The sequence below is a fragment of the Salvelinus sp. IW2-2015 genome, linkage group LG16, assembly GCF_002910315.2.
Source record: "Salvelinus sp. IW2-2015 linkage group LG16, ASM291031v2, whole genome shotgun sequence".
Taxonomy (NCBI): Eukaryota; Metazoa; Chordata; class Actinopteri; order Salmoniformes; family Salmonidae; genus Salvelinus; species Salvelinus sp. IW2-2015.
In genome coordinates, this window is record NC_036856.1 from 12289645 (window position 1) to 12317046 (window position 27402).

The following is a 27402-nucleotide window of genomic DNA, read 5'->3' on the forward strand; positions in this document are numbered from 1 at the left end:
CAGAGGTAGACAACGAGAGCATCACTGCAGCTGAATAAATCCCGATGTGTGTATGTGTTGGTTGTGTTAACTCGGAGAATATATAGCCCTTCATCATTCACTCATTATGCTGGTTTCACAACACGTCACAGAGACAGGGTGAGAACATAAGGTGATATACACCAGGCTTGTTAGACAAGAGGGGGAGGGAAAAATAAGGAAGAAAGAAGGAAAGAGCAAAAAAAGAGAGAGAGCGAGAGACTGTGGTTCTATACTAGGAGCATCCTGGAGCTGATGTCTGAGAGGAAAGGGGGGAGTGTGAGGTGCTTGAGGTCAGAGCCAGAGGATCTGTTAGAGATGAGGAGGAGGGAGCTCTTACTGGGTCACTGTGTACATGTGTATTGGACAGATTCAATAAGGAGACTACACACACACACTACTTAGACAAGTGGCCCGAAGGACCTATATTGTTGCCATGATACACAAGGCCAAACACACACAAAGGGCTACCCTGCTTCTCCTCAATAGCTTAACCTGTCTGTATAGCTGTGACTTCGTCAATCAACGCATGAGGGAAAAGAATGGCAGGGTATAGCGTACTCCCAGACAGAGGGGGGGAAAAGACAGACGCTAGCTTGCTGTTCAATGATTAAAACCACACAGCTGGTCACAGCTGTTTGTCTGGGAGGGGCTGGAGTAAGACAGACTGTCTTGTCCATAAAATGGACTAGGGACCAGGAGTTTTTCCTCAGCACATGACCTGAGCGGGAAAAACTCTGGGCTCTACTCACAGGTCACATGACCAGGAAAGTCTTGGCCCCTAAGCATGACCTAAGAAAACCTCGACCAGTCACAAGACTTGGCAATAGAATAGCTCATAAGAAGAAAACATAGTGTTACATAACCCATAAGCCAGAGAAGAAACGGATATTGGAAATGATTATGTTCATAAAGAGCTCAGATATGATTACAGAGGCCACTGTAATAAGAAATACAAACGAAGAGGGATTATGATGAACGTGGAACTCACCCCATCATGAACCATAGCCTTCCATGTGTGCTCCAGCTTCTTTATTAGCCTGGAACCGGAAAGAAATAACAGTCAAACGTTTGATATTAAAAATGCATTAAGGTCACAGAGACAAATATAAACAGCGGCAGCCATCCATGGCTACAAGCTGTTTTCTACACTGATGGAGGCTGAATATTTTGTTACTCTTATGAAGCTGGGAGGCTGGTTCTACATGACAGAGAGTGGCTGAATGAGTTATAATATATACTGAGCAAAAACATAAACGCAACACGCAACAATTTCAAAGATTTGACTGAATTACAGTTCATATAAGGAAATCAGTCAATTGAAATGTATTCATTAGGCCCTAATCTATGGATTTTACATGACTGGGAATACAGATATGTATCTGTTGATCACAGATACCTTAAAAAGAAAAGGTAAGGGCGTGGATCAGAAAACCAGTCAGTATCTGGTGTGGCCACCATTTGCCTCATGCCTCTTCGCATAGAGTTGATCAGGCTGTTGATTGTGGCCTGTGGAATGTTGTCCCACTCCTTTTCAATGGCGGTGCAAAGTTGCTGGATATTGGCGGGAACTGGAACACGCTGTCGTACACGTTGATCCAGAGCATCCCAAACATGCTCAATGGGTGACATGTCTGGTGAGTATGCAGGCAATGGTTGAACTGGGACATGTTCAGCTTCCAGGAATTGTGTACAGATTAGAGGTCGACCGATTAATCGGAATGGCCGATTAATTAGGGCCGATTTCAAGTTTTCATAACAATCGGAAATCGTTAATTTTGGACGCTGATTTTGCCGATTTATTATTATTTATTTTTTACACCTTTATTTAACTAGGCAAGTCAGTTAAGAACACATTCTTATTTTCAATGACGGCCTAGGAACGGTGTAACCCACCAGTTCTGCCCCTGAACTGCCTTGTTCAGGGGCAGAACGACAGATTTTTACCTTGTCAGCTCAGGGATTCTATCTTGCAACCTTACGGTTAACTAGTCCAATGCTCTAACCACCTGCCTCACGAGGAGCCCGCCTGTTACGCGAATGCAGTAAGAAGCCAAGGTAAGTTGCTAGCTAGCATTAAACTTATCTTATAAAAAACAATCAATCAATCAATAATAATCACTAGTTATAACTATACATGGTTGATGATATTACTAGTTTATCTAGCGTGTCCTGCGTTGCATATAATCGATGCAGTGCGCATTCGCGAAAAAGGACTGTCGTTGCTCCAACGTGTACCTAACCATAAACATCAATGCCTTTCTTAAAATCAATACACAGAAGTATATATTTTTAAACCTGCATATTTAGCTAAAAGAAATCCAGGTTAGCAGGCAATATTAGCAGGTGAAATTGTGTCACTTCTCTTGCATTCATTGCACGCAGAGTCAGGGTATATGCAACAGTTTGGGCCGCCTGGCTCATTGCGAACTAATTTGCCAGAATTTTACGTAATTATGGCATAACATTGAAGGTTGTGCAATGTAACAGGAATATTTAGACTGATGGATGCCACCCGTTAGATAAAATACGGAACGGTTCCGTATTTCACTGAAATAATAAATGTTTTGTTTTCGAGATGATAGTTTCCGGATTCGACCATATTAATGACCTAAGGCTCGTATTTCTGTGTGTTATTATGTTATAATTAAGTCTATGATTTGATAGAGCAGTCTGACTGAGCGATGGTGGGCATCAGCAGGCTCGTAAGCATTCATTCAAACAGCACTTTCGTGCGTTTTGCCAGCAGCTCTGCTGTTTATGAATTCAAAACTATCAACTCCCGAGATTAGGCTGGTGGAACCGATGTGAAATGGCTAGCTAGTTAGCAGGGTGCGCGCTAATAGCGTTTCAAACGTCACTCGCTCTGAGACTTGGAGTAGTTGTTCCCCTTGCTCTGCATGGGTAACGCTGCTTCGACGGTGGCTGTTGTCGATGTGTTCCTGGTTCGAGCCCAGGTAGCGGCGAGGAGAGGGATGGAAGCTATACTGTTACACTGGCAATACTAAAGTGCCTATAAGAACATCCAATAGTCAAAGGTATATGAAATACAAATCGTATAGAGAAATAGTCCTATAATTCCTATAATAACTACAACCTAAAACTTCTTACCTGGGAATATTGAAGACTCATGTTAAAAGGAACCACCAGCTTTCATATGTTCTCATGTTCTGAGCAAGGAACTTAAATGTTAGCTTTCTTACATGGCACATATTGCATTTTTACTTTCTTCTCCAACACTTTGTTTTGCATTATTTAAACCAAATTGAACATTATTGATGTATTATATTAAGTTAAAATAAGTGTTCATTCAGTATTGTTGTAATTGTCATTATTACAAATAAAAAATAAAATAAAAACCGTCCGATTAATCGGTATCGGCTTTTTTCGTCCTCCAATAATTGGTATCGGTATCGGCGTTGAAAAATCATAATCGGTCGACCTCTAGTACAGATTCTTGCGAAATGGGGGTGTGCGTTATCCTGCTGAAACATGAGGTGATGGCGGATAAAATGGCAAGACAATGGGCCTCAGGATCTCGTCACGTTATCTCGGTGCATTCAAATTGCCATCGATTAAAATGCAATTGTGTTCGTTGTCTGTAGCTTATGCCTGCCCATACCATAACCCCACCGCCACCATTGACATCAGCAAACTGCTCGCCCACACAACGCCATACACGTGGTCTGCGGTTGTGAGGCTGGTTGGACGCACTGACAAATTCTCTAAAACGATGAGGCAGCTTATGGTAGAGAAAATGAACATTCAGTTCTGGCAACAACTCTGGTGGACATTCCTGCAGTAAGCATGTCAATTGCTTTCTCCCTCAAAACTTGAGACATCTGTGGCATTGTGTTGTGTGACAAAACTGCACATTTTAGAGTGGCCTTTTATTGTCCCCAGCACAAGGTGCACCCGTTTAATGATCATGCCGTTTAATCAGCTTCTTGCTATGCCACACCTGTTAGATGGGTTGATTATCTAGGCAACGGAGAAATGCTCACTAACAGGAATGTAAACAAATTTGCGCCCAAAAAAATAGAAATACGTTTTAGTGCAAATGGAACATTTCTGTGATCTTTTATTTCTGCTCATGAAACATGGGACAAACACTTTACATGTTGCGTTTATATTTTTGTTCTGTGTAGTTACCTGGGTCACATTCATTAGGCCCCATACTGAAGAAAAGAGGGACTATCTGAACTTCTCCAATAAGAAATGTACGTTTTCATTTCCGTTCCAAAACGTTTTGCTACAGTGTGCCCTAATGAACACGACTCTGTATAATTGATATGATGTATGGGTACGTGTATGACTGAATGATGTATGATTATTACCTGTAGGATTGAAGGATGTCTATGATTCCGATGTAGAGGAGTAGACGCTCTCCTTTCCCATTGACTGCTGGGATGCCTCCCATCCTACAGAGACAAACATGAAGAGATGGAGTGAGATACAAAAAGTGACACTGACAAACAGAGATATACAAGGAGACAACAAGCAACACTCATACACACACCCAGCCTGTCACACGTCTCAGTCACTCACGTGTCGTCTGTTTCGATAGACTCCCCGCAGGCAGCCCCTCCCTGGATAGACTCCATGGCGGTGGAGTAGAGGGCCTTCTGGGCCACGGGCCTCTTCTGATCCTTCTCTCCTCCCTCCATCTGCTGCTCCCTCTCTGCCTGGTCAATGTTATGGACCCCCAGCAGCAAGCTGTAGTCCATGATCTTAAAGCTCTCCAGCACCTGGGAACATACACAGAGACATGGGTTCCAGTTATGGCACTGAGCCAGGCCGATCAACCCTATGAACAGGTCCACAGGTCAATGGGGTTCTTCTCAATGATCTTTTCTATTACAGTTCTGGGCATTAAAAAGTTAACCTGTACTGCAGTGCCATATAAAACATTTGCAACACAGTGGGTGACGTAATCGCACAGTCAGGGGCATGTTTCAGAAATGTATTTAATTATGCTTGGCGTCAAAGAGAGTTTGTAATATTACATTTGCCCTCAACTGTAGATGCTAGGTTTCAAACCAGGTCAATGTGTAATTTAAACCCTTATAGCAATGGGTCCGAAAACCCGGCTGGTTTTCCTCACCAGACAGTCTCTCTGCAGGGTCTTGACCAGAGCGCTGTACATATCCTGGTCCAGCATCAGGCCATCCTGCAGATCCTGCATGAAGTCCAGGTCTTTGAAGGTGGGCTTGGCTTTCTGTCTCTCCTTCTTCGAGGCACAGCGTTTGTACGTGGAGCCCTTCAGGTCAAACTTGAGGTGCATGCGGACGGCGCGCGGTAGAACATTGTTCATGACCACCATGCGGATGTTCTTACCGCCAGATTGGATGCAGTACAGGCCGAAGAACTTGGGAAGCAGGGTGCGAGGGTTCTGGTTGAGGTTCTGGAGAGCGAGAGAGACAGTGTGAGAAAAAGACTGACGGCACCAAGACCAGACCAAGAGCACAGGGCAGTATTGGAACAAACAGTCCATAATTTGGTACCACCTGATTCTTCAAGACCAAACTAACCTTCAAAATATTCAAAACACATGAATAGGCAAAAAAGACCGAAAGCAGTAACCCAAAGCACGAGCCGTTTAAACAAATCTAATTCACCCTTCAGTAAAAATATCTCCTTATCATCAATCTTCCCCTTTAAATTAGGTTAACCAAGCGACACGTTGCAAAAACATTGACCTTAACCTCCTGAATCCCATTAAAGTAATGACAGAGGAGCCTGCTCCTTATCCACTCAAAAACAACCACTGCTGGCAGACAGACAGAGAGAGCGCAAGTGGGGGAGAGATAGAGAGGGAAAGAGGGGCGACAGACAGGGGTCGGAGGGGGCCAGATGGGCCGCAGGGCTCCAACAGCAGCCTGCTGAGGGGCCTTCAGGCTTTTAGGCCAAAGCCAGTGACCTTCAAAGGAGAGACTGACTGAGGCATGATAGAGAGTAGGAAGAAGAGAGGGATGGAGAGAAACAGAGGGAGAGAGGGAGGGAACCCATATCCTCCAGCCACAGATGACCCATCTGTCCATGAGTGGAGGGCACAGCGCTGACAAGTCAACAACAGACACGTGAGAGAGAGAGAGAGCGGGGGAGGAAAGACAGGGATAGAGAAAGAGAGATGTGAGAGGATGAGAACAAGTGAAAGCGTAACAGAGAATAGAACTTGGCATGGAAACATATTAAATGATGGGGGGGGGGGAAACAGGCAAGGAAAATAATAGCATGAGTGTGCAAAACAAGTGTGAGGGGTAAAAGTGAGAGGGTGGCACGGACGTCTGTTACATCACCATGCTTTACATTATGCCCCCAGCCCAACCCAGTCCTGTCAGATGCAGCAGACGTGTAGAGTTGCTCTACTGCCTGTGTGTGTGTGTGTGTGTGTGTGTGTGTGTGTGTGTGTGTGTGTGTGTGTGTCTCCCCACTGTGTCTCAGTCAGTCAGTCTCAGTCTGTTATGGCTTCAGGCTATAGACAACCTGCATGGCTCAGAATCTCTCTGGGCTCCTTAACTCGTATACCTAAAACACCCATAAGAATCGTGCAACTGCAATGGTCTGGAGCCCAAATTGTGGAAAGGAACCTAAAATAGAAACATGGACATACATGGAGCTGTTGCTATTTAAACAGAGTTCTACTGAAGTGTGACCAGCATGGCTAACAAAGGCTCAACAACATCCTGCTTCTGTTACACAGTGACAAGGGCCTTACAAGACTCGATGACCTACAGTTATCTGCAGTCTAGACCAGGAATAGGCAACTGGCGACCCAGGCCCTCTGATCAATTTAGTCAGGTTCTCAACTTACTGCAGTGAGGTAGAATAGTAGAATACACATGGTGCAATTTTGAAATTTGGTTGTGCATCAACAGTTTCTCTCTTATATCGGGTCCGTGATTGTTACTCAATTAGCTCATGTCAGATAATTCTTTTTTAGATTGGCAAGTTAGTCTAGCGTCCAGCTATCTAAACTTAGTAGTAGTAGTGATCAAGGTCAAATTACTGCAAACATTTCTCTCCATCCTACGGCAAAATGTGTAGATTTGCAGGAAACTAGCTTTTAAAACAGCAACATTTTCTCTACAGCACATGGCAAAATGTGTAGAATTGCACAAAATTAACTCTAAAACACATGGAGTTCAGATGTTGTGGCCCTCCACCCCCATCAAAGTCACCAATCCCTGGTCTAGACAATGAATGTACCAAGGTGTAAAGCAGGTAGGCAGAGTTTGGGATTGGAGCAATGAAGTGTGTAAAGATGGGATCAGTAAAAACACGTTCATGTTCCTTTGTGTCAGAAAATAAGGAATTTCTGATTCATCAGGGAAGATTGCGTCTCTGCTTGTAGAGTGTATGTTAGTGAGTGGGATTACAATGAAGAGTGTAGTATGTGAAAGAATTATGTAGGGTGTGTGCGCACGTGCATGCACGGGTATCTGTACGTGCATGCTTGTGTGTGTGTGTGTGTTTCTGTATATGCGTGAACACATGTGCGTTTGTGTATGTGTAAGTGTGTGCATGTGTGCGTATTGCGAGTGTGTATTGCGAGTGTGTATTGCGAGTGTGTATTGCGAGTGCGTATTGCGAGTGTGTGGGGTCACATCTCACCATGTAGTATCCAGGCAGCAGCTTCTGCAGAAACTCTGCCTCCTTGTGCATGACGGTCTTGATGATGAACTCATCGTCCTTGGTCAGGTAGAACACAGAGCCACTGGCCCCGGGGTTGGACAACTCAATCAGGGGCTCGTTACACAGGGAGTACTAGAGACACAGAGATAAAAGCACACATACACACAGCCACAGAGACAGAGGGACACTGGTCAGATTGGGTAAAAGCACTGAAAAACTGAAATAAAATAAAATTTCTGTTTGAAAACAAATATCACTTTTGGGGGTTAGATATTAATCCTCCTTAGAAAACCAGTGAATCAAGACAATAGTTTCACCATAATCCATTACCTACGCCTTGTTGCGCTCCGTTATTTTCTTAAGAGACAGCAAAACGATTTCTGAAAACCCRGTCTATGTGGTAGTAGAAATGAGATGCTCTAATAAAGTGAGATGAAACAAGGACAAGCTAGAAACAACACCCTGTTGAAACACGCACAGCAGGAGACTGATGCATAAACATCCCAATCAGACAGTATTGGGAATGAGGGATAGAAGGACGGTCGGGAGGGGAGAACAGGATGGATGGAGAGAACGATTGAGAGTGTGAGACCCGAATGGGGGGGGGGGGAGAGAGATGAGAAAGGAAAAGAAAGAGAGAGGAAGAGAGAGGAGTGAGGGAGATATAGGTAGAGAGAGGACGCGAGAGTAAGAGAGAAGGGACCCTGAGTGCAGAGAGCACGAGCACTGGCCCCAGGCACTGTGATGAATCACTGAGGCAGGAACACCTCGCACACACACGTGGCCAGTCTCACACACACACTACATTTTATTTATTTTTTATTTTATTTAACCTTTATTTAACTGGACAACCCAGTTAAGAACAAATTCTAATTTACAATGACGGCGTACACTGGCCAAACCCAGATGATGCTGGGCCAATTGTGCGCCGCCCTATGGGACTCCCAATCATGGCCGGTTGTGATTAGAGGTCGACCGATTAATCGGAATGGCCGATTAATTAGGGCCGATTTCAAGTTTTCATAACAATCGGCATTTTTGGACACCGATTACATTGCACTCCACGAGGAGACTGGGTTGCAGGCTGACTACCTGTTATGCGAGTGCAGCAAGGAGCCAAGGTAAGGTGCTAGCTAGCATTAAAACTTATCTTAGAAAAACCAATCCATCTTAACATAATCACTAGTTAACTACACATGGTTGATGATATTACTAGTTTATGTAGCTTGTCCTGCGTTGTATATAATCGATGCGGGGCCTGTTCATTTATCATTGAATCACAGCCTACTTCGCCAAACGGGGGATTTAACAAGCGCATTCGCGAAAAAAGCACTGTCGTTGCACCAATGTGTACCTAACCATAAACATCAATGCCTTTCTTAAAATCAACACAGAAGTATATATTTTTAAACTTGCATATTTAGTTAATATTGCCTGCTATCATGAATTTCTTTTAACTAGGGAAATTGTGTCACTTCTCTTGCGTTCTGTTCAAGCAGAGTCCGGGTATATGCAGCAGTTTGGGCCGCCTGGCTCGTTGCGAACTGTGTGAAGACCATTTCTTCCTAACAAAGACCGTAATTAATTTGCCAGAATTGTACATAATTATGACATACCGTTGAAGGTTGTGCAATGTAACAGCAATATTTAGACTTAGGGATGCCACCCGTTAGATAAAATACGGAACGGTTCCGTATTTCACTGAAAGAATAAAAGTTTTGTTTTCGAAATGATAGTTTCCGGATTTGAACATATTAATGACCGAAGGCTCGTATTTATGTGTGTTATTATATTATAATTAAGTCTATGATTTGATGGAGCAGTCTGAGAGGTGGTAGGCAGCAGCAGGCTTGTAAGCATTCATTCAAACAGCACTTTCCTGCATTTGCCAGCAGCTCTTCGCTGTGCTTCAAGCATTGTGCTGTTTATGACTTCAAGCCTATCAACTCCCGAGATTAGGCTGGCAATACTAAAGTACCTATTAGAACATCCAATAGTCAAAGGTATATGAAACACAAATGGTATAGAGAGAAATAGTCCTATAATAACTACAACCTAAAACTTCTTACCTGGGAATATTGAATACTCATGTTAAAAGGAACCACCAGCTTTCATATGTTCTGAGCAAGGAACTTAAAGGTTATCTTTTTTACATGGCACATATTGCACTTTCTTCTCCAACACTTTGTTTTTGCATTATTTAAACCAAATTGATCATGTTTCATTATTTATTTGAGACTAAATTGATTTTATTGATGTATTATATTAAGTTAAAATAAGTGTTCATTCAGTATTGTTGTAATTGTCATTATTACATATATATAGATATATATATATATATATATGGAGAGCCCTGATATATTGGGAGCCCTGAATGCAGACCCTCAGAGAGACAGATACACCTAATGCACAAAGGATCTTAAAATAGCCCAGGTCCATATGTTTATACATGAGACGGTCTGTTCTTTAAGGGGCTTCTGTAAAGAGCTGCTCAGGTTGGGCTGACATCTCATCTCTGCTGTGTTCCGCTGTGTGTGTCTAGACCAGAACCCCAGTGTGCTTAACACATAACCAACCCTAGGTTAATGACAGACAGAGAGACGCTTCACGATTCACTGCCCAAACGAATTGTGAACGTGTTACACCCCTGAAAAAGGGGAGAAAGAATCACGAGTGTGATACGGAATTGTTTCTTCAATGAAAACTTTAGTGCAAATCATTTTACATAAGTAACACATTTTACAGAATAACAGATCTACAGGAAATAGATAGTTTTGTAGGGTACAAGGCTTATTCAAGTCACAACAGTATACACTGTACATCACTGAAACAAATACTATTTCCAATATAACTGTCAAGCACAAAGCTTTAACTCAGTAAACCATAACTCAAATTATCAACAGGCAATAAAGTGTTTGAAAAACCATTACACAAATAACGCCGCAAAATATCTTATTAACAACGCACATGTTCATTCACAATCGACATAAAATGGCAGCTACGTAGCAGTACTTAGCAGTACGAAGCTATTCTTCGCTGCAACCGAGCAGGGCTCATATTACTCTCTGCAAACTTAACTAACTTCCTCAATATGTTACTAAGACACACCTTAAACACTCTTGACATGTTAGCGAGTTATTACATTTAAATTACTCTTTTTTATCATCAATAACGTACCTGAAAAAGGGGAGAAAGAATCACGAGTGTGATACGGAATTGTTTCTTCAATGAAAACTTTAGTGCAATGAGAAAAGGACCGCGATTTCTCCGGGACCTTCAGTGGAGACCAGAGCAATCGATCTCAGGCTCATAGATTAAGAGCATTTAGTAGATCCTAGATTAACACTTTTACCCAAGACAAAATAAAGTAATCAACATAACGTTTACACATTCCTCTCACAATTCGTACCCTTTGTATGCTTCACGGATTTTAACACAATTATATAAATGTTATCAATCTATCAACTAATACTGAATGCATGATCTTCTTAACCTTAGATGTTTTAAGATCCTCACATACTATGAACTTACTAATACTTTTTAATGTATAACAGGCTATTAGTATTTCCTTTAACCTGTCACAAACGCAGCCCCCGGAGCGGTTAGCCCTTGTGGCTTGGACCATGGATTGTCCTGGGCTTGTTGCTGCCCTGCAACAACACCAGGTCTATTTTGCTCCAGAGAAGTAGCTCATTGTTCTCGTTGCCGCCATCATCCCTGCGACCTGCCCTGTCTGCAACCGTGAGGGTAACAGCGTAGCCTACGTTGCTACCATGACAAAGACCAAAGCTGGTGAGAGTACTGATGAGGACAGTGGAGTCTCTCAATCACAGGTGAATGATCTTTTAAACAAACAAAAATAGTTCTACAAGCAGTTGTTACAAGAAAATAGCTTCAAGTGTTGTGTCCAAATACCGGTGGAGTCAACTACTAAAAGAATGGACGACCTGACCAGAGAGGTCCAGGACCTGAAGAACAGTTTGCAGTTCTACCAGGGTCAGCTCGATGAGTCTAAACAGGAGAACACCAAGATGACAGCAATCCATAAGTCATTGAGAGAGGACATCAGTTCTGTATGTGAATCCATGATAACAATGGAGAAATGAGCTTCTCAAGGGGAAATAAAGATGGAACAACATTGTTGTGGACGGAATTGCAGAATCTCCACGAGACCTGGACGGAGTTTGAAGACAAAGTGATGGAAATTATCATTGAGAAACTGAAGATGGACAACAGGAAGATTGAGATAGAGCGCGCCCACAGGACTGGAAAACCCACCACCGGCCCAGGTGACAGGCCCAGGTGACAGGCCCAGGTGACAGGCCCAGGACGATAGTGGTCAAGTTCCTGAGGTTCAAGGACAAGCTAGCTGTTCTGGAAAGAGACAAAAACTTCAAAGGGACGTATATCTTCCTCAACGAGGACTATCCTGAAGCTGTGCGCCAGAAGAGGGAAAAACGTATCCCAGCCATTAAAGCTGTCCACCCTCCCTCCCAAAAGCCTGGAAGGGATAAGAGAGCCAAGCCTGTGGGTTTGTAGCTTCAACCCGGCAGCACACACACCAACTGATTAATGGACTGCTGAATTMTATGTTTTTTTTCTCTTGCTTTGTTTGKTCTTTTCCATATTAAGTCTATTTCTGATAAGCTACCCAGGAAAGGGCAAAAACAATTGCCCATATTAATATATGTAAAGTTCATGAAATGAATAACTTGCTAACATCAGATAACATTCATATATTAGTAATTTCTGAGACTCACTTAGATAATTCCTTTGATTATACAGCAGTAGCAATACAAGCAGTAACATTTACAGAAGAGACAGGAATGCTTATGGGGGAGGTATTGCTATATATACCTCCCCCATATATTAATATGGGCAATTGTTTTTGCCCTTTCCTGGGTAGGGCAAAAACAATATATATATACAGTGGGGAGAACAAGTATTTGATACACTGCCGATTTTGCAGGTTTTCCTACTTACAAAGCATGTAGAGGTCTGTAATTTCTATCATGGGTACACTTCAACTATGAGAGACGGAATCTAAAACAAAAATCCAGAAAATACCAACATTGTTATGATTTTTAAGTAATAATTTTGCATTATTGCATGACATAAGTATTTGATAACATCAGAAAAAGCCATCTTATATTTGGTACAGAAACCTTTGTTTGCAATTACAAGATCATACGTTCTGTAGTTCCTTGACCAGGTTTTGCACACACTCGCAGCAGGAATTTTGTGCCCATCTCCGTCCATACAGATCTTCTCCAGATCCTTCAGGTTTCGGGGCTGTTCGCTGGCAATACGGACTTTCAGCTCCCTCCAAAGATTTTCCTATTGGGTTCAGGTCTGGAGACTGGCTAGCCACTCCAGGACCTTGAGATGCTTCTTACGGCACCACTCCTTAGTTGCCCTGCTGTGTGTTTCGGTCGTTCGTCATGCTGGAAGACCAGCCACGACCCATCTTCAATGCTCTACTGAGGAAGGAGGTTGTTGGCCAAGATCTCGCGATACATGCCCCATCCATCCTCCCTCAATACGTGCAGTCACTCCTGTACCCTTTGCAGAAAAGCATCCCCAAAGAATGATGTTTCCATCTCCATGCTTCACGGTTGGGATGGTGTTCTTGGGTTTACTCATCCTTCTTCTTCCTCCAAAAACACGGCGAGTGAGTTAGACCAAAAAGCTCTATTTGTCTCATCAGACCACATGACCTTCTCCATTCCTCCTCTGGATCATCCAGATGTCATTGGCAACTTCAGACGGGCCTGGACACAGCGCTTGCTTGAGCAGGTGGACCTTGCGTGCGCTGCAGGATTTTAATCCATGACCGGTGTAGTGTGTTACTAATGGTTTCTTTGAGACTGTGGTCCCAGCTCTCTCCAGGTCATTGACCAGGTCCTCCGTGTAGTTCTGGGCTGATAACTCACCTTCCTCATGATCATTGATGCCCACGAGGTGAGATCTTGCATGGAGCCCCAGACCGAGGGTGATTGACCGTCATTTGAACTTCTTCATTTTCTAATAATTGCGCCAACAGTTGTTGCTTCTCACCAAGCTGCTTGCCTATTGTCCTGTAGCCCATCCCAGCCTGTTGCATGTCTACAATTTTATCCCTGAGTCCTTATACAGCTCTCTGGTCTTGGCCATTGTGGAGAGGTTGGAGTCTGTTTGATTGAGTGTGGGACAGGTGTCTTTTATACAGGTAACGAGTTCAAAGGTGCAGTTAAACAGGTAATGAGTGGAGAACAGGAGGGCTTCTTAAAGAAAAACTAACAGGTCTGTGAGAGCCGGAATTCTTACTGGTTGGTAGGTGATCAAATAACTTATGTCATGCAATAAATGCAAATTAATTACTTAAAAATCTATACAATGTGATTTTCTGATTTTTGTTTTAGATTCCGTCTCTCACAGTTGAAGTGTACCTATGATAAAAATTACAGAAAACTCTCTACAATGGCTTTGTAAGTAGGAAAACCTGCAAAATCGGCAGTGTATCAAATACTTGTTCTCCCCACTGTATATATATATATATATTCAGTGCCATATCCCTGTAATGCTTACAGAAGATCTCATGTCAAGTGTTATTGAAGTGTTGTGGTTGCAGGTTCACCTGCCTCATCTAAAGACTATTATATTTTGTTATGGGAAGTTCGCCTCTTTTCACTGACTCAGATCTTTTCGACTCATTCAGTCAAAAAAACTAATCTTTCAGCGGAGCGCGTATTAATCCTGCTGTAAAATCAATTGCGGCCAGCAGGTCAAACGAWRGACTAATATAATCACTTGTAAAAACTAATTGTGGCTCACGAGTCAGTAAAAAGAGTTGTTCAAAAAGAATAACTTGTTCGTGAACTGCATATCACAAATTATTTTCAAGTGCTAACAGACACTATCAAGCATATCTAGATACTGAATGTGATGTAAACAGAAAGGTCTACTTTCTTGGGGACCTAAATATTGACTGGTTTTCATAAAGCTGTACGCTCAAGAGGAAGTTTCTCACTGTAAACCAGTGCCTATAATCTGGTTCAGGTTATTAAATCAACCTAGCAGGGTGTTTACAAACACTACAGGAACTAGATCGCCACATGTATTTGTCACATTTTTACTAATACTGTAGAACTTTGTTCTAAAGCTGTATCCATACCCATTGGATGCAGTGATCACGCAGTGATCACACATCCAGTGGCTAAATCCAGGAAAGCCAAAGTTCCAAAAGCTGGGCCTAAAATAGTGTATACGAGATCATACAAAAGATTTAGCTGTTATTCTTATGTGGATGATGTAACAAATGTCACTAAACTCAACAAAAAGAAGACGAAACTGTATTATGAAGCCAAGATCAATGATAATGATAAATGAGTACTTTAAAGTACTTTAAATTAAAAGACAAATTCAACTCCATCTTTCATCAAATCAGATGGCTTATTCATCACAAAACCATTTGATATTGCCAATTATTTTTATGATTACTTCACTGGCAAAGTGGGCAAACTTAAGCAGGAAATGCCAACAACGAACAGTGAGCCATCTTATTCATGCCTAAAAAAAACAAATCATGAAAGAAAAGCATTGAAAGTTTGAATTTTGTAAAGTTAGTGTTTGATAGGTGGAAAAATTGTTATTGATCAATAATGACAAACTTCCTGTCATTGACAACTTAGGTGGAAACCTGAGGATAGTAGCTGGCTGTATAACCACTCCAATCTGTCATATTTTTAATCTGAGCCTTGAGAAAATTGTTTGCCCTCAGGCCTGGAGGGAAGCCTGTCACACCTTGACCGTAGAGAGCCTTTTTATTCTCTATTTTGGTTAGGTCGGTGTGTGACTAGGGTGGGTAATCTAGGTTGTTTATTTCTGTTGGCCTGGTATGGTTCCCAATCAGAGGCAGCTGTTTTTCGTTGTCTCTGATTGGGGATCATATTTAGGCAGCCATTTCCCCACTGTGTTCTTGTTAATGTGTAGTTGCCTGTGAGCACTTCATTGACATCACGTTTCGTTTGTTCTTTATTGTTTTGTGCGTTTCACTTCAATAAATATGTGGAACCCATATCATGCTGCGCTTTGGTCCGAATGTTCTTACGACGATCGTGACAAAGCCAAAGTCATTCCGCTAACCAAGAATGGTAAAGCGGCCTTTACTGGTTCTAACAGCCGACCGATCAGCTTGCTGCCAGCTTTTAGCAAATTTCTCTGTAAACAAATTAAAAGACTTTCGGTATGCCTTTAGAGAAGGGCACTCAACATGTACTGTACTCACACAAATGACCAGAGTCGCAACTTTCACTGGGGACATGACCCTCCCACGTGAATACGGTGTGTGTTAGGACGATGCGGACACCTCAGAGCGGTAGGGTAGGCTGTTTTCCGGTTTCAGCCGGCTGGATTTAGGACCGCACAGACACCGCAGAGCATATAGCATGCGGACAGGCTGTGTGAAGGCAAAACTTCTGAAAAGCTGGCGTATAGAACCAGCACGAGAGATATTAATCAAATCAAATTTGTAAGTCGCTCTGGATAAGAGCGTCTGCTAAATGACTTAAATGTAAATGTCAGGAGGCTGAAGAAATCCTGAGGTTGAAGAGGTGCTGTTGCGTGGGTGGGTGGACCATTTCAATTTGTCTGTGATGTGTATGCCGAGGAACTTAAAACTTTGGAGTCGTGGTTAGATTTGCCAGTCAGGATGCTCTCGATGGTGCAGCTGTAGAACCTTTTGAGGATCTGAGGACCCATGCTAAATCTTTTCAGTCTCCTGAGGGGAAATAGGTTTTGTCGTACCCTCTCCACGACTGTCTTGGTGTGGTTGGACCATGTTAGTTTGTTGGTGATGTGGACACCAAGGAACTTGAAGCTCTCAACCTGCTCCGCTGCAGCCCAGTCGATGAGAATGGGGGTGTGCTCAGTCCTCTTTTTCCTGTAGTCCACAATCATCTCCTTTTTCTATGAACAGAGGCAGCAGCTGTCTGTTGCGCTTTTTCTCAGAGTTGTAAAAACAAGCAGAGCAGAAACTGGATACTCTTTAGTTGACTGATCTAGCTGGGACGGTAACTGCTGTTTGGCAGAAACATATAGTTATTATTTTTTTCCTCAATCACAGTAGACTTGAATCAAACGATTGAAACCAGCGGCTAAACAATTGCAAACCAATATTTCTTTTTCAGCGCAATGTGAGTTTTTATTAGTCAGTATAGCAATGTAACATTATTGATCTGTCAGTTTCCCTAGCGAATTCCCTACTTTTCACACTGACATGGTATAAACAGCTCTACAAGAATCACTGTCATGGTTCACAGTCAGTACACAACACTATGCTCATCATGTCTTAGCAAGATCAGATGGTGACAGGTGTCCCAGCAAGGTCAGACAGCCAGGGAAGACCAGTCTACGGAGCTCACGTGAATTGTGTAGTATATTATAACAATCAGTGAATGGATACAAAGTTCCATCTTGAGTTGATGGGTAGGTTACATTCTGGGATCAGGGAATAATGGTCATTTCAATTGTTGAACCATTGATTCTATTCATGGATGGAATCAATGTTTAAATGTACACCAAAGTCATTATTTGTCATGCCTCATCTGAGCAGGGTCAAATGGTGACAGGGGTCTCATCAGGGTCAGGCAGCCAGGGAAGACCAGTCTATGACGGAGCGGAGGGGAATTTTTGCAGATACAACACTTTATTTTCTCTTTGCAGCAAACACTGGAAATGCAAGAAGCTTCAAAGATTGAAAGTATTTTAAGGCATTATGGGAAACCTCTAAAGTTAATTTCCAAACTGTATCAAGGGTTGATAGAGGCTTTTCCTGATGACACAAAACATGTAAAACAAAAAGTGAGGAAGACCTGGGAGACGCTATTGATGATGATGAATCGATACAGATATGAACACAGGCATTCTAACATATAATGACTGCAGTTTAAGACCATCCATAGAACATCCTATATGCCAGTAAAACTGAATATCATCAATATCAGATTCTACCCTTATCCCCATTTTTGTTTGCTTGGAAATGTTGATACTGGAGACTTATCAGAAGAAACTGTGAAACCTAACATTTATAGTGCTTAAGAAATGCATTGCAATTAACTGCAAGGTGGGTTATCCTCCCACAACGGATGGAAGTAATGTCAAGTTAAGTACCACTAGATTTGATTTATTACAAGAATAAGGAAATACTGGGCAATTTTCACACAGTCTGGATGCCTTATATGGAATACAGCACGACAAAAGGAGTCTGTATTGATAACATGCCCACGTCAGGGGAGATACCTATTTAAGCAATCACTAGTTGCTGGGCTGCGCAGTCCTGGCCCTAGGGTTCTGCCATACTGTTGGCTGACACTCTGGCCTTGGCCTAACACACCTAATACCAAAAATGAATGTTTCACATTTACATTTTTACATTTAAGTCATTTAGCTGACGCTCTTATCCAGAGCGACTTACAAATTGGAAAGTTCATACATATTCATCCTGGTCCCCCCGTGGGGAATGAACCCACAACCCTGGCGTTGCAAGCGCCATGCTCTACCAACTGAGCCACACGGGACCACTAAGATCCTAAAGCTGAGTGGGGCGTGTTGGGTTGGGGTGCTGCCTAGGGACAGGACGGGGGTACCCAGCTATATTGTGTGCAATTAGAAAGAGATCTACAGTACTATCTGGCATATGATATGAATTATATGGAGGGTGTACTGTTTCTGTGTGTTAATGTGTAGGTGTGTGTGTTTTTTTAATAAAATGTTTGTTTTCCAAACCTTTCCTTGAGACATAAAACAAAGATGGGAAGGAAGTTGGGGAGAGAGCTATTTACTACACTGGTGGGGGTTGGGCGTTCAGGTGGCTCAGGCAGGCTGGGCAGTCTGGCAGAAATTTGATATAGCTCTCTTAATAAAAGACAATCAAAAGTCTTGTAGGCTATTGGTTAAAGTCGCAACACAATATTGATTATTGAATTATCATTGATCTGTACAACAAGTATTTTTTTGTAAAGTTTATGATGAGTTCTTTGGTCAGATTAGGTGAGTGTCCAAAATAGCTCCTGACATTCTGGGGAAATGTTGCTACATTTTCAATGTATAACCACGGTTTGCAGCTCTAAATATGCACATTTTCGAACAAAACATAAGTGTATTGTATAACCTGATGTTATAAGACTGTCATCTGATGAAGTTGTTCAAGGTTAGTGATTAATTTGATATKTTTTGCTGTTTTTTGCGAAWGCTARCTKTGCGYTGAATAAATGCGMTTGTGTGRTTGGCTATTGTGGTAAGCTAATATAATTCTATATTGTGTTTTCGCTGTAAAACACTTAAAAAATCTGAAATATTGGCTGGATTCACAAGATGTTTATCTTTCATTTGCTGTACACCATGTATTTTTCATAAATGTTTTATGATGAGTATTTAGGTATTTCACGTTGCTCTCTGTAATTATTCTGGCTGCTTCGGTGCTATTTGTGATGGTAGCTGCAATGTAAAACTATGATTTATACCTCAAATATGCACATTTTTCGAACAAAACATAAATGTATTGTATAACATGTTATAAGACTGTCATCTGATGAAGTTGTTTCTTGGTTAGTGACTAATTATATCTCTATTTGGTCGGTTTTGTGATAGCTACCTATGCGGTAGAAACATGGTGAAAATATGCAGTTGAGTCTTTGGCTATTGTGGTTAGCTAATAGAAATACATAGTGTTTTCGCTGTAAAACATTTTAAAAATCGGAAATGATGGCTGGATTCACAAGATGTTTATCTTTCATTTGCTGTATTGGACTTGTGATTTCATGAAAATTATATTATATGATATCCCTGTCCCGTTAGGATAGGCTATGCTAGTCAGCTTTTTTGATGAGGATGCTCCCGGATCCGGGATGGGTATTAAGTAAAGGTTCGCTTCTTAACTAACTCATCAATATGCTTTTTAAGAGACAGCTTTTCATCTATCCAGATATCCAGATATGTGTAAGCAGGGACACTATCAATATGAACAAAGTACACATGCTTAAATCATAAAAGTTATTTTTATGCGCTCTAGAGAACATATATTTAGTTTCACCTGCATTCAGTACTAATTTCAGGTCAATAAAGTTGCTTTGTAATACAATGAAGGCAGACTTTAGTTCATATAGAGCCTGGTCAACCGTGGGTGCAATAGCATACACAACAGTTTAATAGACAGTTTAACACTTTAATGGAAGCTTTTCTTGGCCCTCTATTCTTTTCTATTTTTACCAATGACCTGCCACTGGCATTAAACAAAGCCTGTGTGTTCATGTATGCTGATGATTCAACCCTATATGCGCCAGCAACTAGTGAAGTCACTGCAACCTTAAACAAAGAGTTGCAGTCAGTTTTAGAATAGGTGGCCAGGAATAAACTGGTCCTGAACATCTCTTAAACTAAGAGCATTGAATTTGGTACAAATCATTCCCTAAGTTCTAAACCTCAGCTGAATCTGGTAATGAATGGTGTAGCTGTTGAGCAAGTTGAGGCTAAATTACTTGGTGTTACCTTAGATTGTAAACTGTCATGGTCAAAACATATAGATTCAATCGTTATAAAGATGGGGAGAGGTCTGTCCGTGATAAAGACATGCTCTGTTTTTTTTACACTACACTCCACAAAGCAAGTCCTGCAGGCTCTAGTTTGATCTCACCTTGATTATTGTCCAGTCATATGGGTCAAGTGCTGCAAAGAAAGACCTAGTTAAGCTGCAGCCGGGCCAGAACAGAGCGGCACGTTTTGCTCTTCATTGTAATCAGAGGGCTAATATCAATACTATGCATGCCAGTCTCTTGAGAAAAGGCTGACTATCACTTCTTGTTTTTATAAGAAACATAATGCGTTAGATATTCCAAATTGTTTGCATGGTCAACGTATAGCGCTGACACACACTTACTCCACCAAACACGCCACCAGAGGTCTTTTCACAGTCCCCAGGTCCAGAACAAATTCAAAGAAACGTACAGTATTATACAGAGCCATGAGTGCATGGAACTCCCTTCAATCTTACATAGRGCAAGTGAACAGCAAACCTGGTTTAAAAAAACAAATAAAGCAACACCTKTACCCCATGTGACCTATTTGTTGTGTTTATGTACTGACATGTATGTGTAACTGATAGATGCGCGCACACACACACACACTACATGTTCATGTTTTAAATGCATGTAAATTGTAAGGTCTTTGTCTATAATGTTGGACCTCAGTAAGACTAGCTGTCGCCATTGGCGATGGCTAATGGGGATCCTAATAAAATATAAATAAAATCAATGAATTACTCCCATAGAGCTCTGGAGAAGAGGGAAGGAGCTGTGGACTGGGTTATTTTGGGGATTATGGTTGTTTGTGTTTGTGGAATAGGCACACTGGTGTATTTTCTGTACAGTACAGTCGTGGCCAAAAGTTTTGAGAATGACACAAATATTAATTTTCACATAATTTGCTGCTTCAGTGTCTTTAGATATTTTTGTCAGATGTTACTATGGAATACTGAAGTATAATTACAAGCATTTCATAAGTGTCAAAAGCTTTTATTGACAATTACATGAAGTTGATGCAAAGAGTCAATATTTGCAGTGTTGACCCTTCTTTTTCAAGACCTCTGCAATCCGCCCTGGCATGCTGTCAATTAACTTCTGGGCCACATCCTGACTGATGGCAGCCCATTCTTCCATTCTTGCATGCTTGGAGTTTGTCAGAATTTGTGGGGTTTTGTTTGTCTAACTGCCTCTTGAGGATTGACCACACGTTCTCAATGGGATTAAGGTCTGGGGAGTTTCCTGGCCATGGACCCAAAATATCGATGTTTTGTTCCCCGAGCCACTTAGTTATCACTTTTGCCTTATGGCAAGGTGCTCCATCATGCTGGAAAAGGCATTGTTCGTCACCAAACTGTTCGTGGATGGTTGGGAGAAGTTGCTCTCAGAGGATGTGTTGGTACCATTCTTTATTCATGGCTGTCTTCTTAGGCAAAATTGTGAGTGAGCCCACTCCCTTGGCTGAGAAGCAACCCCACACATGAATGTTCTCAGGATGCTTTACTGTTGGCATGACACAGGACTGATGGTAGCGCTCACCTTGTCTTCTCCGGACAAGCTTTTTTTCCGGATGCCCCAAACAATCGGAAAGGGGATTCATCAGAGAAAATGACTTTACCCCAGTCCTCAGCAGTCCAATCCCTGTACCTTTTGCAGAATATCAGTCTGTCCCTGATGTTTTTCCTGGAGAGAAGTGGCTTCTTTGCTGCCCTTCTTGACACCAGGCCATCCTCCAAAAGTCTTCGCCTCACTGTGCGTGCAGATGCACTCACACCTGCCTGCTGCCATTCCTGAGCAAGCTCTGTACTGGTGGTGCCCCGATCCCGCAGCTGAATCAACTTTAGGAGACAGTCCTGGCGCTTGCTGGACTTTCTTGGGCGCCCTGAAGCCTTCTTCACAACAATTGAACCGCTCTCCTTGAAGTTCTTGATGATCCGATAAATGGTTGATTTAGGTGCAATCTTACTGGCAGCAATATCCTTGCCTGTGGGGCCCTTTTTGTGCAAAGCAATGATGACGGCACGTGTTTCCTTGCAGGTAACCATGGTTGACAGAGGAAGAACAATGATTCCAAGCACCACCCTCCTTTTGAAGCTTCCAGTCTGTTATTCGAACTCAATCAGCATGACAGAGTGATCTCCCGCCTTGTCCTTTTCAGAGAATCACTGACATGTCAGCTGGTCCTTTTGTGGCAGGGCTGAAATGCAGTGGAATGTTTTTGGGGGGATTCAGTTCATTTGCATGGCAAAGAGGGTGCAATTCATCTGATCACTCTTCATAACATTCTGGAGTATATGCAAATTGCCATCATACAAACTGAGGCAGCAGACTTTATGAAAATGTATATTTGTGTCATTCTCAAAACMTTTGGCCACGACTGTACACTGCTATTTGCTATTCAGAAAATCAATACAAACAGAAGTTGCCCATATACTCTACTGTAGCTCTGTACATTGTTGTCCGAAATGGAACAAAGGAATAACTAAGACCAAATTCTTGCATTGTGTCTGTACATGTTGATACACAGCCAAACACAATGCCAGTCAGCCAGCACAGATACAATGTGACAAGGGCCATGAGGTGTGACACTGTGTCTATCGCACGCACGCACGCATTATTATGTCATAGCTAGGGTTGGCAGGGTAATTGTATAAACGTTTATTGTTGATTAACTTCATTTAAGTAGACAAACTTTACCCAAAAGCAGTAAAGTAAAAGTAAGCCTGGTCCACACCTAACAGCCAGTTTTAGAATTGTGTTGTAGAACAATTATAGTGCTTTAAACTGACTGAAGACGGGACTGCAGGACATAAAAAAATACAAGACCTGCGTGCAGTTTCCACGGTAACATGGACTCTTTACAGCGTGATGAAACTTTGTTGCTCCTTGTTTCAGCAAAGTGTTGTTGCAAACGAGTATGAGGAAATACATGCAACCAATGGCTTACCAAAAACAGGGAACACTGTGACTTGACCACAGAGCGTCTAGTTAACAGCAGCACGCTATACCCTCAATTAGCTGTCAGCCTGGCTTGACAGTAAACATGGATCATCACGTCCCTGATTTGAGTCCTATGCAGTCGGGAGCAGCACAGGACAGGAGGAAATGCATGTTTTTATTGTATTTATTATAACGTGACTGCGGTCATATGGTTGACAATTAACCGTCATCCAAAATTCCATGACCGTCACAGCCCTAGTCATAGCAAAACACACAAGGACATGTATGTATCCTATTTGTCATGTACACAGACATAAACACATGCCCAGACTGCTGACCGCTCAGGGAGGAGCAGTGACTCACTCTGCCTCCACACTGATGATGTGTGACAGGCCAACGGCAGCCCTCCTCGCCCTAACCACTTCCCCAGACCTCCTCTGGGCCTAACCATCTCTCTACCCAGACCTCTTATAGCACCCCCAACCCTTCTCTGGCCCTCCCCAACCGTCATCCTCTCTACTCACCATMTCTCCCTCCCCATCTCTGCTTCTTCCTGCCTTATATCCCTATTCATCCACACAGTATTTCTTAGCCCATTTCTTCCGCCCTCCCAAACTCTCCAACCCTGCCTGTCCCTCCCCCGTCTCTCCTGATATTCTTCCCAATCTCTCTCCAGCCAAGACTCGTGCCTGTCTGTCTGGTGGGGGAAATCACGCTCCCAGTCATGGTGCTACATTGCCTGCTGTGCTGCTGGCAGCAGGCTGGACCGAGAGGGAGGGAGTGGGCAACAGGCTGTGGGAGTGTTGGCTAAGACCAGGAGGTGGACTGGATACCTCAGTCTCTCAATACAGGGAGCCTCTGAACAGCTTTTGTACAGAGACCTGCTTCTGTCACCAAGGGAGTACTCCAAGGCTCGATCCTAGGTGCCACGCTCTTCTCAATTTACATCAACAACATAGCTTAAGCAGTAGGAAGCTCTCTCATCCATTTCCATGCAGACAATACAGTCTTATACTCAGCTGGCCCCTCCCCGTATTTTGTGTTGTGTTAAACGCTCTACAACAAAGCTTTCTTAGTGTCCAACATGTGGTTTGGTAAGAAGAATGCCCCTCTCCCCACAGGTGTGATTACTACTTCTGAGGGTTTAGAGCTTGAGGTAGTCACCACATACAAGTACTTGGGAGTATGGCTAGAAGGTACACTGTCCTTCTCTAAGCACAGCCCCCGACCCCGCAGGAGGCCTTTTGCCTTATGGTAGGCCGTCAGTGTAAATAAGAATTTGTTCTTAACTGACTTGCCTAGTTAAATAAAGGTAAAAAAAAAYAAAAAAGTGGGATCAGGAATTGGTGCACTAGCTACCCTAAAACCATTCCTCAACATTGACCTATTAAATTTAAATTGTATTTGTAATGCACTGAATACAACAGTGCACCTTACACCTTATAGTGAAATGCTTACTTACAAGCCCTTAACCAACAATGCTTTAAGAAGTTAAGAAAAATAAGTGTTAAGTAAAAAATAGAGAATGAATGCTCCTCTGTTCATTCTGGATATCTAATGTATGGTGACACCATGCCATGGGTTCATGTCTGTTGTCATGGTTGAACAAGGGTAGAGTTACATGTTCTTACCAGGTAGTCATCAGGCCTGATCCCAAAGAGCTCCCTGAAGTAGCGGAAGGCCACGGGAGCGTACGTCTTGAAGCGGAAGTCTGGGAAGTGGTGGGCTGGAGTCAGGTTGCTGCCTTCACTGGGACCAGGAGAGAGGGAGAAAGGCTTTTACATACGGGACAATTATCCTCCCCGGATTTTGTGTTAAATGCTCTACAACAAAGCTTTCTTAGTGTCCAACAAGCTTTCTCTACCCTTAACCTTGTTCTGAACACCTCCAAAACAAAGGTCATGTGGTTTGGTAAGTAGAATGCCTCTCTCCCCACAGGTGTTATTACTACCTCTGAGGGTTTAGAGCTTGAGGTAGTCACCTCACACAAGTACTTGGGAGTATGGCTAGAAGGTACACTGTCCTTCTCTCAGCACATATCAAAGCTGCAGACTTGGTTTCCTCTATCGTAATTGCTCCTCTTTCACCCCAGCTGCCAAACTAACCCTGATTCAGATGACCATCCTACCCATGCTAGACTACGGAGACGTAATTTATAGATCGGCTAGATGTTCTTTACCATTCGYCCATCCGATTTGCTACCATTGCGCCACATAGGACACATCACTGCACTCTATACTCCTGGTAAACTGGTCATCTCTGTATACCTGTTGCAAGACCCACTGGTTGATGCTTATTTATAAAACCCTCTTAGGCCTCACTCCCCCCTATCAGAGATATCTACTGCAGCCCTCATCCTCCACATACAACACCCTTTCTGCCAGTCACATTCTGTTAAAGGTCCCCAAAGCACACACATCCCTGGGTCCCTCCTCTTTTCAGTTTACTGTAGCTATTCAAAGAATCATGGACACTTTTACTGACAGTTGTGGCTGCTTCGTGTGATGGATTGTTGTCTCTACCTTCTTGCCTTTGTGCTGCCCAATAATGTTTGTACCATCTTTTGTGCTGCTACCATGTCGTTGTCATGTGGTGTTGCTATTATGCTGTGTTGTCATGTGTTTCTGCCATGCTATGTTGTCGTCTTAAGTTTCTCTTCATCTAGTGTTGTGGTGTCTCTTGTTGGGATGTGTATTTTGTCCTATATTTTTAATCCCAGCCCCCATAGGAGGCCTTTTGGTAGGCTGTCGTTGTAAATAAGAATTTGTTCTTAATTGACTTGCTTAGTTAAATAAAGGTAAAACAAATATTTTAAATTGAACCTTTATTTAACTAGGTGAGTCAGTTAAGAACAAATTCTTATTTACAACTACGGCATATCCCGGCCAAACCCGGACAACGCTGGGCCAATTGTGCGCCGCCCTTTGGGACTCCCAATCACGMCCGGATGTGATACAGCCTGGAATCAAACCAGGGACTGTGGTGACACCTCTTGCACTGAGATGCAATGCCTTAGACCGCAGCGCCACTATGAAGGAATCATTCTAGTGTAAATAACAAATGACTTACCATCAAAAGAACATCTCTAGGATCAGTTTTGTGATCGGTCAGAAATCTCTGATATATTTGAAAGACCTCATTCTAATGTCACAAAGCTGTGTGCTGCCCTGATGGTGTGGTTACCTGGGGAAGAAGATGCTCTCCACCACATAGAAGTCCTGCATGAGGACGTCTCTCTCAGGCTTGGAGCTCAGGTTGCCCACCGTGTAGCCGATGCCCAGCTGGATGGCACCTTTCAGGGCAGAGGACGTGGTCTGGGGGAGAGGAGAATGTGGTGGGGTTAGGGAAATACTTAGACATTTCTGAGCTTGGTGGACTACCACTCATTTATATTCATTGAGAAATCTTACGATTTACAAGCTCCATTAGCTCAGCTCTCAGACGGGACTGAATTCTACACTAGAGGCAAAACATTGACTCACTCAGACATGCAAACCAAAATACCTATTCTGTAAGGTGCTAAAAACAGACAGGGTGGCTGAATCGGGTTGGAGTAGATCTCTGTCAGGTTGGTTATCTGTGACACACACTCGGATTGCTCTGCAGTGTCTTTTCTTTATGCCTTCTCACATATACAGTGGGGCAAAAAAGTATTTAGTCAGCCACAATTGTGCAAGTTCTCCCACTTAAAAAGATGAGAGAGGCCTGTAATTTTCATCATAGGTACACTTCAACTATGACAGACAAAATGAGAAAAGAGAATCCAGAAAATCACATTGTAGGATTTTTAATGAATTTATTTGCAAATTATGGTGAAAAATAAGTATTTGGTCACCTACAAACAAGCAAGATTTTGGCTCTCACAGACCTGTAACTTCTTCTTTAAGAGGCTCCTCTGTCCTCCACTCGTTACCTGTATTAATGGCACCTGTTTGAACTTGTTATCAGTATAAAAGACACCTGTCCACAACCTCAAACAGTCACACTCCAAACCCCACTACGACCAAGACCAAAGAGCTGTCAAGGACACCAGAAACAAAAGTGTAGACCTGCAACAGGCTGGGAAGACTGAATCTGCATAGGTAAACAGCTTGGTTTGAAGAAATCAACTGTGGGAGCAATTATTAGGAAATGGAAAGACATACAAGACCACTGATAATCTCCCTCGATCTGGGGCTCCACGCAAGATCTCACCCGTGGGTCAAAATGATCACAAGAACGGTGAGCAAAAATCAGAACCACACGGGGGACCTAG

General features: G+C 42.6%; 1 protein-coding gene across 3 annotated transcripts in view; it reads right to left on the bottom strand.

The window, feature by feature from the left end:
* pip5k1ca (phosphatidylinositol-4-phosphate 5-kinase, type I, gamma a) overlaps positions 1 to 27402 on the bottom strand; it is an 80872-nt gene that overhangs the window by 18613 nt on the left and 34857 nt on the right. For all 3 annotated transcript variants that reach the window (XM_070447530.1, XM_024004115.2, XM_024004114.2), the window contains exons 4-10: positions 26331 to 26461; positions 24779 to 24896; positions 7633 to 7785; positions 5123 to 5422; positions 4567 to 4766; positions 4356 to 4439; positions 1010 to 1058 (exon numbers count right to left, since the gene is read on the bottom strand). In XM_070447530.1, coding sequence (XP_070303631.1) covers positions 1010 to 1058; positions 4356 to 4439; positions 4567 to 4766; positions 5123 to 5422; positions 7633 to 7785; positions 24779 to 24896; positions 26331 to 26461 — 1035 coding nt within the window. The remainder of the gene's footprint in view (positions 1 to 1009; positions 1059 to 4355; positions 4440 to 4566; positions 4767 to 5122; positions 5423 to 7632; positions 7786 to 24778; positions 24897 to 26330; positions 26462 to 27402) is intronic.